General features: G+C 38.7%; 1 protein-coding gene across 3 annotated transcripts in view; it reads left to right on the top strand.

The window, feature by feature from the left end:
* GNAS (GNAS complex locus) overlaps positions 1 to 21,308 on the top strand; it is a 153,506-nt gene that overhangs the window by 120,867 nt on the left and 11,331 nt on the right. For all 3 annotated transcript variants that reach the window (XR_011049568.1, XM_068416453.1, XM_068416454.1), the window contains exons 6-8: positions 16,981 to 17,035; positions 19,423 to 19,496; positions 20,257 to 20,315. Coding sequence is in view for 2 of the 3 variants with exons in the window: in XM_068416453.1 (XP_068272554.1) it covers positions 16,981 to 17,035; positions 19,423 to 19,496; positions 20,257 to 20,315 (188 nt within the window). In the remaining variant the exon portion in view is untranslated. The remainder of the gene's footprint in view (positions 1 to 16,980; positions 17,036 to 19,422; positions 19,497 to 20,256; positions 20,316 to 21,308) is intronic.

The following is a 21,308-nucleotide window of genomic DNA, read 5'->3' as shown; positions in this document are numbered from 1 at the left end:
GAACCAGTAATTAAAATGTCTAGTTTTAAAGAGCTATTTGGAAAAGAACGTGTCAGATTATAACTCACTTTATTGTGATTTATGTGGCTCGTTCAGTAAGTTTGCAAATACCAATATGCTCCGTGTTGTGAATTCCTCTGTGCTCTTCCAGAGCTCTTTGCTAGGCGAGATCCTTGACCCTTCACCATTGCCTCTGGAGTACTTCGCTGTCCACCTCTCCTCCCCGGAGCTGAACTGCTCTAAGATTCAAGCAGTTTGTTATCATTTGTTGTTTTCACCAGCTCTCTTCAGACAAGACAAGCTCCGTTCCTGGTTGCCTCTCCGCCTTCTCCTTGCACGGGCGGGTTGCGAATTGTGCGTCTGCGCGGAGGCATTCCCTGCTCGTAAGGAGGGTGATTGGGGAACAGGCAGGGAAAAACAGGGCAAGGCAGGACTGGACAGGTCAAAGCAGAACTGCTTTTGTTAAACTAAAGAAAAAAAACCCAACCAAACCCTGAGCCTGGCCCTCAACCAATTTTTAGGATCAGAAAGGTGTTGAGCCATTTCCCAGTTTCAATCTGATTGGAGCCAAGCCTTAGCAGACGCTTGGGAAGCCGTAGCTCCACTGCTGCTTAATTGCTTCTTGTTTTGAAAGATAATTAGGAACTTTATTTTAAAATAGTAACTTTAGTGTTCGGTCCATTAAATTTGTCACCAAGATATTTTCATTAGACTCCCAGCTGTTTTCTTATTGGAATTGTGAACTAAAAATAGGTAGGATTTCTGCTGTTCTGTGCAGAGCCATTTCGTCTCTGACTTTCCCTAATGATGTGAAATGTGTTTGTTTCCCTCAGAGCTTTCTTCTGGGCTGTATTTAAGAAGGTCCTGCTAATTATGCCAAAATTGTGCGCTGTGGTTTTCTGATAAAGTCACGTGGCTGTACAGAATATGAAACTGATTTCCCTCAAGACAAGTCTTACAAATGAAAGATTAGTGCCGCACCCAGTATGTTTTTCTTTTTTCACCAGTCTGTAAGACATGTTTGTAATAATTCAACAAATACCTTTTAAAAACAAACACACACTAATGAACACAGGTTTGTTACTATTATTATGAGGGGTGCAATTTACTCTCTCAGTTCAGTTCTCATGAGCAGTCCCTTTGTTGTGCATAATTGAAATCACAGTGTAGATTGTGAAATAAAGTGACAATTACCGTGTTTATATTGTATGAAACATGGCATTTTTTTGAAACAAAACTCTGTAATTACCAGAATCTGTACAAGCATATGCTGCTTTTATACATATATGGATAACAGGGTGAATCGGGTTGTAGTATCCACATTTAAATAGTGTATCTTTTAAGTTCTGAACTGTTTCACATTTATTCCTAACATCCATACCACAAAGCATCATAAATGGATTAGTGCTGGGCACGCAGAAAATTGAAACAGATTTTTACTCTACAGAGTTAGACACATATACGCCTGTGTAAAGTGTGTGGCAGTTTCCCTGCATACTTACTTAGAAATCAGTAATACATTAGAAAAGTTGCATTTTTCAGTTGTGATGTTAGCTGGAGATTTTTTTTCTTCTTGGGATACCTTTTGACTGTAACTCCACTAAATATCTGCGCTGATAAAAATGAATGTAGGTAACAGGAAGAAGTTCTACTGTGGAGCAGTGTGGGGCTTGAGTGGCTGGTTTTTTTTTCCTTTTTAAAGGCTTGGTGTTTGGAACCACAATCAAGAAAGTCAGTGACCTGAATGTAAATTATATCGGCCTTTATTTTTTTTTTCTTCTCCATTCTATTGTCTTTAAGCAAAGAAACAGAAAATCATAAGTTGTGTTAATGAAACCTAGGTCTCTCAAATGAAAGTGGGCTCATGCAAAGGAGGAAATTTTTCTTTTTTAGTTAAAATGAAGGATATGCTTATCTGCAGAAGTACAACAGTGATGTTCCCTTAAAACCTGTATTTAGATGCAGTGTATAGTTCTGGCATGGTTTATTAGCGTCTCAGATCTTTTTTTAATTTTCTCATCTGCTTGTTGGCAGTCTGTTCCTTGGACTTCCTGTGCATGTGCATTTATACAAAGAAGATAACTGTAGTTTTACAAGCTGAAGCTGTAGGATCTAAATGTGGGTGGGATGGGGAGAGGGAAAAGTGCCATATTGAGAGCTCTGCACCTGTCACCAGTTTTGAGCATCACAATCGGTACGGGGCAGCTAGTGTGTGCAAGATGCTGCAAAAATGTCTTAGGCTGGAAAATGCAGGAGAAAACAGAGAATGGCTATATTTAGTAGTTGCATATTATTAACTTCTGTGTAATATATTAGTTGCTGCACTTAGGCATCCTTTTTTGTGGTGAATCTAATAATTTGCTGCTGAGTAGAGGAAGTGGAGTTCAAATACTGTAGTGTGATAAAAGCTATGTTTAGTGTATGGTTATAATGTTTTTATAGACTGTGTATGTATAAGCACCTGATATGGTGTAGGTAATGTAAGAACACACCTCCTGTTCACCAGAACCATTGAGCTTTCTCTCCAGACTTTCTCCCTATCTGACCCGTCTGATCTGAGTCTCTTCCACCTTGCAGTCTTTGCTGCTGTTCTTAGTGTAAACCGTGATCCGGAAGCTCTAATTATAGTAATGCAGAACAAATGGAAATCCTGGAATTGTCTTCAGCGCTCTTAAATCACATAGTTTCTAGTTACAGGTATCAGAGCAATAGGTGAGCCAGTCCAGGCTACAGCTGGGTCGCAGTCCTTCCACTCGAGCTGCCGCATGCCTCTGCTTCCTAGCACAGCTTGGAATTGCACGTTTATTACCAGATCTGAGGGCTGTGAATGGCAGGTGCCCGCTAAGTTTGAGGCACGTATTTGACCCAAGTGCTACACTGAAGGGTGCTGTACATCCTTTAGTGCTTCTTTGCAGTAAGACATTATAAGAGGGTTGCTGGGTTTATGTCCTTCTGCAAAATAATAGACTTGGATATTGAGCACAGCTTTGTAAGGGTGGCCAAAGCCCCAGCTGGGTTCATAACCCCTTAACGTATGTTTTTGTGGGAATAGGCACTACATTTGGGGAAGAGAAATACCTTCTTAGACCCCTTCTCATCTTTCCCACTGCAGCATTTCTGCCCATGATTTTTAGTGTCTGTTTTAGTTCAGTTCTTTTTCTGAGACTGTTTAAATGTTCCTTTCATGTAGAAGAGGAAATTTTTAATCTTGTTAATAAATAATTTAGGTTTAGGGTTTCAGCCATTTAAAATGCAAACATGAGACACTGCCCTCTGCAGACAAAGAGATGGTCAAGATGTGTGTGTGTCCTCTGCTCCAATCGTATGGCTTTTAGTCATCCAGTGGAATTCAGAAATTTTCTGGAACTTTAATGCACACCTTGGGCTCTTCACTTTGGCTTTTTTTCCCCTCTGATTCCTTGCTGCCCGGTTGTGATTGAGCATGTGTGTAGGGGGAGTCCAGCCACTTGTGGTGCAAAAATGAGTTGTTATTCATAGCTTTGTGATACTTTCTTTTCAGTGTAATAAAATTAAAAAAAAGCATAAACCAGCATCACTGGAGTTTCAGAATTAATGCCTGCTGAGATGAAATTCTTTTCCACCTCTCGGTGTTTGTTTCACACTACATGCATAGGTAGAGCTCACTTCACCATTTTGTACTTGCTTCACAACCATAATGGCTAGAGTCTTTCTCCTTCCCCCCATCCCATGAGGAGAGGGGGCTAAAGATAAGGTTTCCAAAGAACATGGCAGTAATTTAAATTTAGCAGAGTTTTGTACAGTGTACCTCAGAGCAGAGGTTCTCTTCAACTTTAGTAGAAGGGGGTGGTTTGTGCTCAAGGCTCTGGCTCTGCCTGGGAGCACGGGGACCCATGTCAGAAGAGAAGGATGGGGCTGTGGGAGAAGACTCCCTGCCCAGCCTTTCTCAGTCCTTGGGCTGTGTAAAGTCGGCTGACAAGGAGGCCAGTGAGGATGCTGAGGCTGCAGGAGCAGTGCCTATGTGTCACCTTTAGTACCTCCTGAATCTTAATGTTCTCCTGGGTATACAGTTCCATTTCAGATAGAGCTATTCATTCTGCTGTTGAGGGTTTTTACAGTTACAATGCTGAAACAGTTTTATGAATAATATATTTAGTAATTGTTTAGGTAATTACAACACTTTTATGTAACTGTAATAAAGAATCAGTAAAGCTAGTTTGAAAGAACTAATTCCACCTGAAGCGGCTGCATTATCACTTCCTCATTGTAACATTGTCTTAAGCTAGTTAGAGAATGAGGGATTTTAAAAGTCCTTCCAAAATTTCCCCTCACCTCCTTTTCCCTGTGCTCTCACCCCATAACTTTCTCACTCATCCATCACCCACACACATCTCTGCACACTTACTCCAGCCCTGTCTCAGTTCCATGTTTTGCAGCACCTGACTGCTCATCTGTGAGTCAGGGAACTGCGCTGGAAAACCTCTCTGTGCCCAAACCAGCAGACGTGACTCTTGGCTGAGAGGAAACAGGCTAAGGTTGTGCCTTGTCAGGGATTTTTGCTTTTCCTGGGCACGCTTCATTCTAAATTGTCTGTTACTTTAATCTTAAAAACATGCAGCTTAGAAAAGTCCATGTTAAAAAATATATTTTGCAAATGTTAAAATATGTTTTGCAAATATAAAGTATATCCTAGTGTCTGTTTTATAGATATTTGAATGATTAGAGCTTTTAATACTATTTTTGAGGTCTTTTATAGCCAGTCTTCTGTTTTGAGAGATGAGATTTAAAGGAGTTCGTATTTTTATAATGATTAAAATTCTGCTTCAGGTTAAGTTGAGTCAAGTTAGCAGGTCAGTGGGGAAGAGAGGCGGAAGGGCCAAAATATTTTATTTAAAAGATTCTAAAATGGCATATCATGTCACTCGCTAAATTAGTGCAGTTTGTGAGCTGTTTTAAAGCCACAGTATTCTGTGAGGTGTCCATTTGAATTGTAAGCTTAAAAGCACTACATATTCAAATGTGGTTTGGGGAAACATTCCATAGTCAGTGACTATGTCTTGATGTTATCACAAACAACATGTGAGTAAGCGAAGGTGGAGGGTCTAAATTAGATTTTCCTTTTAAGAGTAGCAAAAATCTAAGCAAAGAGCAAAATTGTGAAACTGGATGACTGAAAGTTCTTTTTGTTTGATGTGTTAAATTTCTATGAGAATAAAAGAGGGCTGCACTTTTTTCAGAAACATGGTCACTCCCTGTGACTGGCTTTCCCACAGTAGTATGTTCACCTTTATTGTTTGCCTTTGAATTTGGCTTCAAGCTTGATTTCTTGCTCCCTTTTATCCGCCTGAATGTAATGTGTACCAGGGAGAGACAAGCACTTAAATTTGACTTCTTCATTTTATTGTATGGCAAAAGAACACAGAAACAGATATTTGCAGGTGATGCTTTTCACAGCAGCCAAAGATTAATGTCACTGTACTGCTCAAAATTAACAGTATAAACTTGCTATTGTAGCTCTGTATGACTTGCTTGTTTTAAAATGATTCTTTAACTATGTCTGGTATGAAGTTTCTTGATCAAGCAAATGTTTTCAAGAAAAAAGAAGAATATATTATAACTCGCTTCAGAACGAGACGTGTGCTCTTTACAGATGCTTTTAATAGTAGCTGCCAGGTTGTGTGCCTCCTTTTACTACAGAGGCCTGGAGCTGTTTTTCCCAGGTTTGAAAAAGAACGTTTCAAAAAAAAAAAAAGAGGGGAGGGGGGGAAAGTGTGCCTCTGAGAAAAGCAGAAACTGGAACGTGAGCTGCTGCGAGTTGTTTAAACTGTGGGCTCCCGAACAGGTATTGGCAGGTAGTCGTGTGGAGACACTGGCTGCCGTTCCAGCCCTGAGTGCCTGCAGCAAGCGTCACGTGTGATGCTGGCGTAAAAGAAATGAAACATCTGAGTGTCCTATGAGCAGGATAACAGCCAAAGTACTGCCTTTCTGCAGAACCAAGCTTCCTAAAATACTGAACAAAAATCTCAGTTGGGATGGCACCTAAGTAGGCAGAATTTCAGTGTTGGATTTATATTCTTGCATGTTAAATATGTATGAACTATTTTCTCTGAGACCTTTGTACAAGTGTGTTTAAATATGGCAGTTTAAATAACTCCCTACCACTCTGCTCAAAACCCAGCAGCCGTTTGTCCTCCCATTGTTTTGGGCTCATCTGGGGCCCGATTCCTTCCCTGAGCTGTCACCGCTTCCCTAGTTCCTGCGGAAATTCAGTCCTGGGATCAAAATTCCTTTTCTGTCACGTGAGATCATGGCAGCTCCACCTACCTCCGTCTCTCAAATTTCTGTTAAAATGATGTTGCCTGATTTTCAGATAGCAGCTGGGGAAGTGCCTGGTTCTGCATTCTCAGTGTTTGGGGTTTAGTTTATACAAGCCACACACAAGCTGAAAAATGTGGGAACTGTCTGAACCTTTGATTGGTCCATTTTTGCATAGTTCTGTTTCTTCACATTATGGAAATTGGTATGAAGTATTAGTTTATTAATTCTGTTATCATCTGAAATGCATTGTGCAAATTCCAATGAATGATGCTTATAAAGCATTTTGGGGCTATCAGATAGTACAGTTTTATTCCTACTTGAGATCTAGCTCTTTGGTTGTCCCTTTTTTTTTTTCTTTTTTTTTTTTTTTTTACTTTGGCTGTGTTTTTTGGTCCCAGTCATTGAGGGAATACACTTTCATTAACATTTTAAATTATTAGCATAATTTTTATTTTATTTATCAGTGATGTCACTAATTTTGTCAGAATAATGCAATTTAAAGATTATATGTACGTGATGGTCTTTATCAACTGAAAGCAATTCTACTGATTTGATGGCACTGGAGGGAGCTAAAGACCATGAGGACAAGGTTCATATAAATACTTTGTTGAAACACAATGAAAGGATATCCCATTAGGTTCACCTGTTTTAATTGCTCACAGCAGCCTATGGTAGGGGACATATACTTAAAAAATGCATAGGTTGTTGCCATATTAAAAATGACATCTGAAATTGAAGCGAGCATTCATTTGCTGATTTGAACTTAAAGAGGTTGGGTCATTGTCAAACTAATTTATCTTCTATAGAGGCTCTCCTTAATTCCATTAAAAATTATTCTTATTGATTTTTGCCTAAATGACTTTGCTTAAACAGTCTCCTTAGTCTAAGTTAGCAGAAAATACTCTTAAATGTGTCTGAGAAGATCCCTATTGCACCTGATTAATTTAAATAGATTTTTGAAAAATTATTAAATTTAAAGTTTCCCTCCAAGTTTAGCCCCCGCTGAACAGCCCGGGAGCGCAGGCTGCCGCAGCAGCTCACCCGTTTGCCATGCCCGATTCCCACCCTCGTGCCTGGGTTTGATTGCCCTGGGAGCTCTCCGGGCCCAGCGTGTACCGCTTGCCCTCCGTTCTGCTTCCAGCAATGCGTGAACTGTTTAGAGGTGGCTGATATTTCGATTTCTGATTAATTTGCTTCTTTTTTTATTTTAAACACTGATTCATTAATAGGGATAAGTAAAAATGAAAGCAAGCGAACATAATTGTTTTGAAGTGTAGAGAAGAGGTAACATCCCATATCTAAAGCAATAGATTTGATAGTGTTTTGCAAGAGACGGGATCATTGATTAGATCCGAGTCTCTGGTGTGGTTGGCCCACCAAAATTCAGAAAGAAAAGTTGGAGAAGAGGGGCAGAAAGCGAAGTGAAGTGAGAAATTTTGTTACATGAACGTTTAATTGCTTCTCCTTTCCCCGTGTTTTTTGTCTTTTGCAGCCTACTTAAAAAAAAAGAAAGAAAAAGTTAATAGGGATTGCGCCATGTTCCTCCCCACTCACTCACACCATGTTCCCGCCCCGGGCTTGCACTGGAATCAGATCGCGACGTACCGATTTCATCCATACCGTTACCTTTAATTTCTGTACCCAGCCTTGGCCTTGGATCAGCTTACGTTTCTTCCTGGCATGGCGAAGTAATTTTCTGGGGCGGGGTGAGGGGCTGTTCTGAAGTTATTTGACATATACGGGCTTGTATTGCGGAGCGAGCCTCGGAGGCACGCCGTAGTGAGTTGGTTTTAATCGGTCTGTTTTGGTAGTTGTGAGAGTGTGAAAATACCTTTGTACGAGTTCGCAAAGTAGGAGTGAGGGCAGCTGGAGCAGCCTGAAGGGTTTGGGGTTTGTGGGGGGAAGCTGTGTGGGATGGGTTTCATTTGAAAACCGGTAATCGGGTACGGTCACAGGCGGGTGGCTGTAACGTTCGGGATAAAATGTGGCCCCGGTCAGCGGGGAGCGTACAGGAGCATGAATGATGTGCTTGGGGGAGGCAGCCCTCCACAGCCATCGCTGGAGGAGGAGGGATCCGTAAGCAGCATCAGGTCTAGGTGAGGCGTTAATGGCAGAGGGGATCTGGTGGGCGTCCTGGGGTGCTGTGGAGGCCCTTCCAGCGAAGGACTGGAGCACTGGCCAGGTTTGGGTTACCTTGTAGTGTTTTCTGCTCTGCAGCCCTTTGCACCTCATCTTTCTCCAAGACAAAACTGGAACGTTTGTTCATTGTATGAGCCAGAAAGGGCTATCTCGTAATAGTTTATAAATTGCTTTCTTAAGCAAGAAAAAAAAATATATATAGGGGTTTTTTATATAATGTAAATCAAAACTTGCAGTTGATTATAGGCTCTTAAACTAACTTGGAGTATCTTTATAAAAACCATTAAATCCTGAATTGCACTGCATTGCATGTTACAAAGTAAATTTTCCAAAATACTTCTGTGAAAATGGCTGTTTTCTGAAACATACATTGTTCAGATGGCAAATGAGCAAACTGGATGTGGTAAAAGGAAGGGGGAAGGGGAGGGAAGTTTACATACAGTTTTAAGTCTGGATGTAAGTTACTCTACAATTTTTAGAAATGAAAATATCTGTGTAGGGACCTAAAGGAATCCTGTGGGCTGATGGTGCAGTTTGTGTGGAGCGCGTGCACGGTGCCTTTATGGCATACGGCAGATATTTTCCTGTGGCTGAAATGCTTGTTATAGTTGCAGGTTTTTGATTACCGTCTGTAGTCTCTGTTGTTTTTTGATAGAGCAACTAAGATTTTATATTTTGGGAGTGGTGTTTGCTGTGTTACATCATGCTGACTACTATTTCCAGTGCCTGTGAAATAGCAAAGTCTTACAACTTCAGTCTGATTCCTGAACTGTTGCTTTCATATGCTGTAGAAAATATTGAATCTCCTGATTATACAAATGTCTTCTGTTGGGTAATATTGACAAATACACTGAATAACATTTTTGACATAACATTCTGTTCCCACACAGATACTTTGGATGTAATTGAATGGGTTGATCAAGAGTCTGTGCTAAAAATACGACATTTTCTCACCCACTGAGTGAAAGAAAATGCTTGCTCAAAAGGCAGTTTTGTCAAGCTGAGCTGTTGGAAAGTGGGCTGGGTTATGCCGCGACTACTGATTCTGCCTTCCGCCTCGCAGGGCACGGCTCAGGTTTGGCCTGAGCTACAGACACAGCCGGTTTGTAACCTCAGCGTAGTCCACGGCTGCAGTTTTGTCCCTGGTGTGAGGGTCCAAAGCGACGATGTTGAGGGTGAAGAGGAGAGCAGCCATCGCTGCAGCCTGGCAGAGAGGTTCGGGGAACCCCATCTCGTACCAGGCTCGTGGAGGCACTGAGCAGCCTGCGAATGATTTTGGCTGGGGCAAAGCACTCCAGCCCATGCAGGATCCCATCCGGGATGCCTGTCAGACTTGCCGGAGTGCTTAAATACACTTGAGCCCAAAATGTACAGAAATAGTTAGAGGGGGAAGTTTTGAAGATCTCTTTTCTTCTGTTTTCCCTTATTTTAATGGTCTCCTGGGCAAAAGACTGCATTGTTACAGTTTCAAAAGCGGTATGGTTTTGCTGCAGATGAGGGGAAAAGAAAGAAAAATAGACCTTAGAGAAAGACTCACTGTTTAGTATGCAATAAAGTAACTTTTGTACTTCTTCCCAATCTCCTATCAAATAAATCTCGTGCCAGCAAGCAATCAGAACTGTTTCTCTGCCCACCGCTCCACACAAGCCGAGCCGCATTGTACCTTTCCAGCCTTTGAAACTGCCTGTGCCTATTTTTATTTGTCAGGCCGGGGCTGGGCTGGCCCCATTCCAGATGTGTCTCACAAGATTTGGTGCTGATGAGCTATTTATAGCTCTGTGGTTCCATTGTCATGGCAACCGTGCTAGAGGCCAAGGCGGCTGGGAGCTATTTCTGGACTTGTGCTGTAATGTAAAACTGATTGGGAAAGTTAGTGCATCCTCTAAGCCAGACTAACTTTAGACAGGCAGAGGAGGGAAAAAAAAAAAAGAGAGACAACTACAACCTCTTTAAATAGATTTTTCTTTTTCTCCTACTTTTTCCCCATTTCTCTTTTCGGTCGCTGGCAGGTTTTGAAGGGATGGTTTGCCTTCTGCGGGATTTGTCTAAAATTCATTCATGCCTCCCGGCAGATTACGCTTTTTTAATTATGCGGTTTAGGAAGCCGGGTGCATAACCAGCCTTGTTTTTAGGGCAAGGTTTGTATTTCATGGCAACACAAAAGTAAGGGGGCTTTGCTGGCTGGTTGCTGGGGTATGTTTAGGGATTTATGCAATAGTTGCAGATCTTTATACCCCATAGTTTTAATATTCTATTTTTTGTGTGTGCTTCATGCTCTCCACACCATATAAGGAACTGTAACCTTGATTACCACAAGATGATTCCAAATATATGGAGTCATACTTTTCAGCTTTCTCGTTATTTGCTTCAAAATTAGACCCATGGTGCCCCTCCGCCTCCAAGCGGCTGGAACGCTGCGAGGTTCTGCGGTAATTACAGCCGGGGCCGCTGCAAAGTCACTTTTCTGGGATATGTCCACATTAATACCATCTATAATTAAATTCTGAGCTTTAGACTGGTTTTAAATCTTTTTGTGTGACTTGCTACTTCGATAAGGAAATCGTAATAACTGTTTGACTTGAAATTGGAAATAAAAAAAATATTTGCAGCTTCTTGGGGAAGTTTTCTAAAGTTATCTTGGTTTACTTCTGTTCAAGTCTTACACTACGTTTGGAAGTTAGTTTCCAATGTAAATCTGGTTTTGAATGTGGTCCTTATGTCTGAGAACTGACATGCAGAATTTTGTTATAGGAACATCATACGTGAGATGTTTTTATGTGCAATGTAGTGCTCTCATAATTATACCAATAATATTTGTTACACTACTGTCCCTATGTGTCTGTCTCTAAAAGCTTTTTTCCCCACCTCTTAATTTTCTTGGTGAAGTAGTTAAATTTAATTAAGGTTTTGATGGAATTTTTTTCCTCTCTCATTATCTAGTTTTGTTTAGGGGGGAAAGAGCTGTGCCGTTCTGAATATTTGTAATCATCCAGTAATGTGTTTGTGGCATGTCTTCTGTGACCACCTTAACAGTAAAAACTCCACCTTTGCAAATCACAGAAAATATCAGTATATCTTTGAAAACAAACAAACAAAAAAGGCTACTAATATCCCAATATTAATTTTTAACTTCATTTTGAGGAAAGCCATGACAAGTTTGATTTCATACACTGTCCATGTTTGCAGGATACCGTAATTACTAGCGGATTGAATGTTTGCTTATTTTATTTTCATCATTCCTGTAACTTTGCCTTCTTTTCTGCTTCTTTTGCAAAATAAACTAGCTGAAATGTAAAAGAAATCTTTAAGTTGAAGGAGTAGGATTTCCCCCCCCCCACCCCGCCCCAATATCCTGCTCGCTCCCAAGAACAGCAGAAACTGGCAGACTTGAGGGGCGGTCGATGCGTACACGCACGCGTGCAACTGAAAATAACCCCCGTGCCCTGGAGTGCTTGGCAGTGCGTGGGCCTGGCTGGGGAGCCACCGCTTCGACGCTGTAACAGACCTGGCTTCGCAGGCTGTGGAAAACTCTTCTGCATTAATGTGTTTTTAAACTGTGTTAAAGTTACGGTACATACATCATATATTTCTCAGCTCACAGATCCTTTTAAAGAGAGTATTACATCTTTGTGCTAATCCGGTGACTCTGGCTTCAGCATAGACGAAATAGCTACAGAAAGAATTTATCAAATAGTTAACTGTTTAGCTTTTAGGGAGCTGTTGCTGAATAACAAAGGATTATGGCAAGGACTAAAAAGGGAGTAAAGTAGAAGTGAAGCATGATCTATTCTGAGAAATAAAATATACATTCTTGTTTATAAACACTATTAATGTTGAGTTAAATTTCAGCTTAAAACGACTTTAGGGAGCTGTGAGTTAGTTTTGTAGTTCTGAGAGGGTATAGATAAATAAAATCTGCTGAGCATTTGCACAGTTTGGTCTTTAGTAAGATCAGTAAACAAATATTAATTTCTTTTAGGACATAGAAACCTGAATTGTAAAGACTGTTTTAGAGGTGATCAGAGTAAATACAGTTTTAATTCTTAGTAAAATCATGATAATTCTTAGTGATATTCTGGTTAATTCTTAGTAGTATCTTGGTAAAAACACATGACTCAGAGGAAATGAAAATTCCGTTTCCACTGACTCAAGGGACTCTGGGCAATTAACTTACTCCCTGTGTTACCTACCTTTAAAATAGGGTTAATGCAAGGTGTGCGTTTCAGGATGCGATGGTAGAGGCAGGAAATGCACCATGAATGAAGGCAGGCAGGAGTTGTGAGTATGATTTACTGTCTGTAAAATACCTTGAGGCTTTCAGAGGCAAGAAACTTCACAAATACGGAGTTCCAGTACTACTGTTGAGGGTTATAAGTTATAAACAAATGTTGTATCTAGTTGGAATTGAAATTTTGAATTCTTGATTTGCGGTGTCTTACGGGCACTAAAGATGAGATCTTAATATGTCTTTTAAGAGAGACATTTTGTATACAAATTCAGGTTATGACTTGACCAAAAAAAAAAATCTGATGGAAATAAAGCTCGTCAAATATAGGTGTGTTGTCAGTTTGAAGAGACTTTTCCAGTGTTGTTCTAGACTGAAAACAAAAGCTCCTCTTCACAAAGCAAAAAAAAAAAAAATCCTTGTCTGCCAACCATTTTGTCAGATCACAAAGAATAAAATTTCAAGTTACTGTTTATTGAAAAGACTGTCAGGAAATGCTCAGGGAACGGCAGTCTGCTTTCCCCCTCATTCTTCGTAAAAGAGTGAAGTTGTGTTTTTCTTGAGGTGGAAATTTAACGTGTTATATTCCTTTTCAGTGGGGAAAAATGAGTGCAGGCTGCAGTTCTTAGTCTGGCAGCAGCATTGTTCATTCAGGAAATTCCCCCCACATAGGGATGAAACAACTCTGTATGAAAGAACTCGAGAATAAATTAGTAACTGGCATATATCTTGATCTGAAAATCGGGACATGGTTTTGACATAATAGGCTTATTAAAATTTTGGAAAGGTTTGCGGACACGTGTATGGCTTAATTACTCGGAGCTGCAGGAGCTAAGGAAAGCTTCTGTGTATCTCTCTGTATGAAGTCTGCCTCCGAAGTGTACCCCTTAAAATTAAAGACACTTGATTCTTCATGAAGGTCTGTTTAAAACATTTCACCTGTGTTTTTCCTTCCCCAAGCTGAAGAAAGGGACGCAAAAATAAAGTGCATTTTTTATTTCAGATTGTTTAAAATCTTTATTAATACCTTTCGTTTAATATCTCAGGGACACATCTACTGCTGTCCTAGAGACGATGCTTCTTCAGTGTTGCTGACTACAAATGACCTGAAGTTTGGGGGGTTTTTTTGTTTGCTTTTTTTTTTTTAATGTGTCAGAGTAGTATCGATGTTTTGTAACACAGGCAAAACTGCCTTATACTAAGTGACGGTATTTTGCAGAGCAATAACTGATGCTGTTATTTAGTTATGTCCAGAATCTGGCCCTCAGTGAGAACTGGCAGCGATGCTGAATGAATGATTTGCTTTCTGGAAAATAGCTTTCCCGTATAATCTCTGGGAAAATTTTACAGAAGAAAAAACTGACTTTGTAACTTGGTGCAAGACTTGCTTGCAGTTTGAAATTTGGTTTCATGGTTTGACAGTTTTATTTGAATTATTTCACCAAGGTCACTTTTCTTTCTCCCTGTGAAATTCATTGGTGATACAGTAGATGGGCGTATCTCCAGTAGACTTAGAACGATCCATAACAGCAGTGAATTCAGCACACAAAGTAGTAGTTGAAGTGGCCTCACTTGTGTTTTGAGTAGAGCATAACAAGAATTAAAAATAGAAATTAAGGATGGTGGATTTGTTTTTATTTTGAATTGGGCTTTGTTCTCATCTGACTTGATTGTTAGTTTAATTTACTGGATAAATCATTTGGTCTTGACTAACGTTGACTTAGAAGTCTCTGAACATAGTGTATTGATCTTTCCTGAACTCTCATGCTCCCGCTGTAGCTCCTTATTTTAGATGTATCAGACTAGATCGAATTTCTGCTACTCTTCTCCTTACAGACACATTTATTTTTCAGTTGAACAACTGAAAGAATGATCCCCTTTCTTTATGTTTGAGCAAAAGATCAAACTGTTTTTTAAAGTCTTTCGCCCTTTCTAAAGCTACTAGAGCAGACTTTTATGAAAAGGCACATGCACTGGAGGAAATCTTCATTTAACGTATCACGTTGCTTCGCTTTCCCTAAAATGCCCCTGGAAGCAGGGTAGGTTTTCTGGTAACTATCACACAGTGAAAGACTTCCCTCTTGAACGAGTATTGTTACGAGTATCGGATGTTACTGAATGTTGGAACTTGTTTTGGGGGAAAGAAGAAATGTTTATTCCATTCGAACTTGTTTTACCTGGCATGAACGTTGCTATTGGAATTCATCTCAAGTACAGTACTGCTGCTCCTATGTGGCTGATGTTTTTCAAGGAAATCATAGGCCTAAAAATAGTCTGCATAAACAACAGTAAGAGGTTTGTACTTTCAGTTCCAGGTTTTAGCAATATCTTGTTGTTATTTTCTAATTGTCAGTTTCCAAAATCCATTAAGCTGATTAGCAGTGTTTAAAAACAAAACAATTAAAAAAAAAAAAAAAAAACAAAACAAAACCAAAAATCCACCTTTTATGGAACCTTGCGTAAAATGTTACGCTTAGATAAATTCAGTACAGAAAGGCTGGGTCACTGTAGTAATCACCTGTGTATCTTTATGAACATGCTATGTTTTGAACATTTTTCGAGCATGGTTCAACTTTTGAAATTGCCACATGAAATTGCCACATGAAATTGCCACATGATTCTGAAACTGTGGTCTTAGGGGAGAATATAATGTGGAAACACTCGTACTGGTTGGAATTCATGATTGTTGTAGGTATTTAAGATCCTCTGTGTACTGAACAAAGAGCTTTACTTTTTTTCCTTTTAATTAAAAAAAGAAAAATAAAATTACTTAACAGCCTGGAAGAGATGAGGAAAAAATCCAGCTTGCAAATTGCAGAAGACAATTTGTCATCAATTCTATCCTCGCGTATCTGTCTCCATGTCACCTTTCACAATGGAAATTGATCTTTACACTTTGTCTCATGTTTTTAGTAGCGTGTTGACTAAGATACTTTTAATATGTTTAAAATTCTGTACTTCAGAATAAACAAAAATTACTTTTCATTTGTCTTGAAACAAGATGGTCATCTAGTTCCTGGTGAAAAGGGCATTACACTGAAGCTGCTGTTAGAACATACAATTATTTTTCCTCCTTCCCCTGCTCTTCATCAGGTGTTTTAGAAAGTCAGTTAGGAAGCAGGGGCTGAAACTGAGGGCTAAGACCCTTGCTGATTTTAATGGGGGCTGGTTTCTAATTTGTGAGTCTGGGACATGGCTACCTTTTCCCCCCGCTTTAAATTGTTCCCTGCAACTGTAGTTCATGCACTTTCAGCATCCCTGCCTATGTGTAGGGATTAGAAGGGAAAACCCACCTTTTCTTTATTATTTCTGCTTCATAAAGAAAAGAATTCATGCAAAGGAATTTAAAAGGAAACTTAAAAGTATATATTGGTTATAAGACTGTGATTAATCATTAATATTACAGATAAAGTTAACTGTAGAAGCATTGCTAGATCTCCCAATAATACTGAAACGGAAGGTGTCTGAGCACGGTGTAGCCCAGCTGCACACTTGGTGTGGGACAGTGTGTTGGGGGTGCAAACAGCATAAAATCCGCACCCTGAAGCTGCTGGTTTGCTACGACATCGAGTCTCACAGTAACACCACAGTAAAACAGAGTTAACAAATAGGTTGCTTGAGATTTTTGCTCTTTGAGTTGAAGTGAAAGATAGTTAGGAGGTTACAATTAATTGGTAAAAACATTTTAAAGACTCCAGGATATTCTCTTCAGGTAATGCCTAATGAATTTGAATAAAGTATATCTTTTTATACCTATTTGGCCTACTACTGCTACTCCTCCAGAAAGTAAACTGAAAAACTGGTACCAACAATTGACACAAAAATCAGTATTCCCTCTCACTGAACTGAACTTTTAATAAAAGTGGTTTAGGGATTTCATTTATTAAAAGAATTACAGTGACGATAAATTTTCAAAACTATTCATCTTACTTTCAGGAAAACTATATGTAGGCAATTTATTTGAGACATTGTTTTACTGTTAGCAGTAGCAGATTATATTGTACAATTTATATGAATAAATTACCTAAATTAAACTACTTGTATGTTTGTTAACGGAGGGAGCAGAGTGGGAGGGGGTTGGAATGAGATTACCGGAGTAATAAAGCTGTGAAGCTGGCCCTCTGCTGGGAGGTGCCAGGAATGCATGTCCTAAATACTAACCCACATACATCAAGAAATTTAGGTGTATTCAGCATTTTGTGAATCTGAGTGTATTAAAATATACCAACTCTTATCTGTGAACCTGTCAATTAATAAAGAATTAGATAGTTTGTCTAATTTGAGAATGAAAAGTTAATCTTTTTATTTTCTCTCCCCAGTTTTCTAGACAAGATTGACATAGTCAAACAAAACGAGTATACGCCGTCCGACCAGGTAATGAAAGTCTCATCAAGAAATTACACAACTTCTCTGCCCTCTATGTCTTTGAGGATAACTCTCTCGTTAATTTTCCAGTTGCCATTTGTGGCACTAATATAGGTATCACCGTGTACTGTACATATTTAGTAGTCCAGTAAAAACTACTGTGTCATTTGGGTTGTTTATACATGTAAATGTACTGTGAAATGAAAATCTGCCTAGATTTCAGGCTTACATCATACTTCTGTGACACTAAAGCTCAATTATTGAGTCATTCATAATGTTTTGCCTTCCTTGCTGATAACGGTCATGCGCTTGCTTCCTTTGATGCAAAGTTGGTTGGTATCTTCTTGGCCCCACTGGGTCCCACTGTAAACCAGATCTTGTAATAATAGCCTCATCAGAAGATTTTATTTTTTTATCAGATTAGGCATTGTAGTTTTCATTTTGTTACAGACAATCTGAGGATCTATTTAAGACCAAATCACTAATCCAAAATCACATGTATATTCGTAACTTTCTGCCCATAAATAATGCAATTAAGCATCTAGCATGCTTTTATAGGATAAATAACCAGAAAACATATTAATGTCCCAAAGCTTTCATGGACAATATTGATGAGGAGAGAACAGTTTGTATCCTTTAAAGCTGTTCAAGAATAAATTAATCATTCATCCTTTTAAAATTTTGATTTTTGTAATAAATGAGGCTTTCTTATCATTGAAATCATTCTATTTTCAAGCAGCAAGATATTAAAAATACAGGTTATTATCTTTGAAATTTGGAGCAACTAATCTTAAAATGTGAAACTTTAAAACAAGTATCAGTTTTATATTGGAGGCTAAGGGTGTCAGGGGTTTAACTTGTATTTACTTAAACTTTGTATATAGTGCTAAGTATAGTACTTACAATTTACTTACAGTAATTACTTAAGCAAGATGAGTATTTAAGCAGTTAAGTAAAATAATTACATACCTCTGTAAGTAACAGTAAGCACAAGTACTTATGGTGCTTGTTTGGGACCATTGACTGCACTGAAACTCCCTACAAGGATACTGTAAAACAGGCCCGTTGGGATTATCCTCTGGGATGTTACATATTTCTTCTAAAAGAACTCCTGAGTGTAATAATCAAATCACTTCTGTTTTTTTTTTTCCCTTGAGGTGGGTGAATGCCTTTTTTTTTTTTTAAACACCATACTTGTATTGATTTCTAGAGATGCTGAGCTCCAGAGAGTCCAGTTTTCCAAATTTGCTTCTGTTTATTGGGGCGTTTCAATTTTCAAACTTTCAAACACAAGTTAGAACAATGTTTAAATATATACATATTTCAATAAGAATATTAAAATAGCCAGACAACAATCATTTACTATCAGAAAACTGATGTTAAAATGTAGCCATTTTGTTTAATGATTTAACAGTGTTGTCTAACCTTTGGATTTTGTGTGGTTTTGACTTCGACTAACCAGTTTGGTACCTATCTAGTAAGAACAGAGCTTTTATTGTGCGTATAATTTTTTTTCACAGTCTGTTCCGCTTACACAATCTTGTCTGCTGCAAATATTACAATTTATCTGCTATTTAGATCTGTTGTGAAGAAGACCAAAACTTTTAAGTCCTAAATTAGAAAACCTTTAGTTGAATTCAAAGTGGTATTTTGTAGTTAGTTATATTTGGACTGTGTACTCAGTCTGCAGCCTGTGCAAATCAGGTTCTTCTAGATCAATTACCCACTAGGCACTGTATATGGCTGTCACTGCTTTGCAATAGACAGTGGATAAAAGCCAATACAGTTTGTTTTTAATAGGAATTTGTAGCGCTTATAACAATTCCAGTTGGTTGTAGCTCACAACTTCTGATTATCATTTTTGTCTCTACAGGAAATTTCAAATTTTATCTTTGAAAAGCCCAATTCTTCTAAGATTTAAGTGGTTGAGCTCCTGGTTCTTTGAAGGAAAACGTGGAAAATTCTGAGACCTAGATACTTCTTTTAAGAGCCAAGCACTGAACAGTTGAGGGGGAGATCTATCTTCTGGGGTTGGCAATTATTTGGTGGTAGTTTAAAGATGCTGTTGTGTGCCACAGTCCCACTGAAACCTGTGAATGGGGTCTGTGCTGTTCTCAACACTTGTGTTTGCTTTAAGTGCCCTGTTCCTGTTCCGAGCTTGGCACTTACAACCAGCTTGTGAAAATATACGTACCTTAAAAGTTGAGCCCACCCATATGTGTGCATACGTGTTCAAGATCAAAACCTTAAATGCAGCTTCATAATGCTCTGTCCCCTGTTTTTGCAGTACAGCATACACTGTCAGCACTGGGTTAAAAGTTTTATTTCTGTTGCTGGATATATGAAGAATTATGAAGTATCTGTGTTGAATCAATGACTTTTCCTTTATGCTCTAGGATCTTCTCAGATGCAGAGTTTTGACATCAGGAATTTTTGAAACCAAGTTTCAGGTGGATAAAGTAAATTTTCAGTAAGTATCCTTTTTTTTCTTTTTTTTATTTAATACAATGCAGACAAATACCAAGGTAAATTGGAGGACAGTCTACCATATAGTCATTGAGACTACTGTATTTCTCAAGTTGATGTTTAATAGAAAGCAAGTATTTTATGATCGTTTAATTTAGTAGTCTGGCTTTAAAAAGAAATGCAAACTGGTATGCCATTTTCTGCTTTTATTTTAAATTGCAAAGAACAAAATGTTTTAAATTTATTTTTACTAATGCCTTTTCTGAGTATTTGATTCCTTGCTAGTTCATATAGTGAAATATTTGACCAAAAACACTGTACATATCTAAGTACCAGAAAATGCATGTTCTCTTTACTGTCCCAGCTTAGAAAGATTGCTTGACCTGAAGGAAAACTGCTGAGTTTTAGTCTGGTCTTGTTGACTTTAGATCTGTGATACTTGTTTCAGCAAATGACTTTGTTGGAGAACCTTTTTTAATGTCTTAGCTTGTGAGTGAAATGAATCTGCAGCATACATATGCCAGAATTTCTTACCTTCAAGTGTAGGTGTTAGTGAAAGTAAACTTAATTATGTTTTGTGATGAAAGGTCTGCGTGCGCATGTTGGTGGGCTGTTACCTGTTCAGGTTCTCATAATCCTCGATTCCTTTTAGCTTCTATGACACAGAAGTCCTAAAATTTCTTACATTTTCTGTTTGCATTGGGGGGAAGAAATAAAAAACAAACACAAAATGTATCCTGATTCCATTTATGTTTTTTTCTTAGTATGTTTGATGTTGGAGGGCAACGAGATGAACGCCGAAAATGGATCCAGTGTTTTAATGGTATGATTAGAGTTTGTTTGTTTTATAAAATAGTTCTCTGCAAAATTTTAATGCCCAATCTTAATTCTCTCACTGTGTGACAGCCATCTTCTTTTCCATGTAGCTTGATAAGGAATTATCTGAACAGTCGTACGGGATGGAATTTTTCTTGACATGTACACTGATGTAACCGCATAGAACATCTTTAGGGAGAATGTAGGTGGAAGGGAATTCAGGTTTGATAACTTAACATGGCTTGTCCATTTTCTTCAGTTTCCCTTTCTTCATTTAATTAGATTTTTTTGAGATGGGTTTGTGCATTATTTCCCAGCTATATGAGTGCTAAATTCCAAGCTATATTCTGTCTTCCAAGTGAAGGTTTACTGTTTGTGCCTATACAAAATACACCATGACAGGATAATTAACATATGCATAAAATCAGAATATCGTATTTTTCCACATATTTGCAGCCACATTGCTATGTCATGGGTGCTTCTTTCCGAAGCAGCACCAACCCATTAATGCAGTATGAGATTGTAGGGAACATCTGTCTTGTTAGACATGGTGTCACATACGGTATGTAATATACTACAGCACTGTATCGTGTAGCCCCAAAATGCCCTTGTTGAAAATGTTTATGATGGAGTTGATAAATCTGCACTTCTCTAGGGAGCCGTGCATATTAATATAATTTCTTGAAAAACAGCCCGAAGGGGAAGGCCCTTACTGAAAACATATAAACAAATACCCTCATTGAAGTAACCTGCATATAAGCTGGATTCCTTAGAATGCTAACGTAGCACCAGCCGAGGTACAGGTAAGACCTGAAACGTCTGCAGGCATTTTGTGAGATCTGGAGTCTTAACACTGATGTCCCCATCAGTTTAGTTCAGGTGATTATGTTCTTAACTCCCATACAATTTAAATTAGGTAGTTTTGTGTGTATTCTGAAGTGTTGCATGTACCTTCACTATGGCTGTTTATTTTACTATGTATCTCTGTTCAGATGTGAAA

The sequence above is a fragment of the Nyctibius grandis genome, chromosome 19, assembly GCF_013368605.1.
Source record: "Nyctibius grandis isolate bNycGra1 chromosome 19, bNycGra1.pri, whole genome shotgun sequence".
NCBI classification, from domain to species: Eukaryota; Metazoa; Chordata; class Aves; order Nyctibiiformes; family Nyctibiidae; genus Nyctibius; species Nyctibius grandis.
The sequence above is the reverse complement of the archived record's forward strand: the minus strand, read 5'-3'. Positions and strand labels throughout refer to the sequence as shown.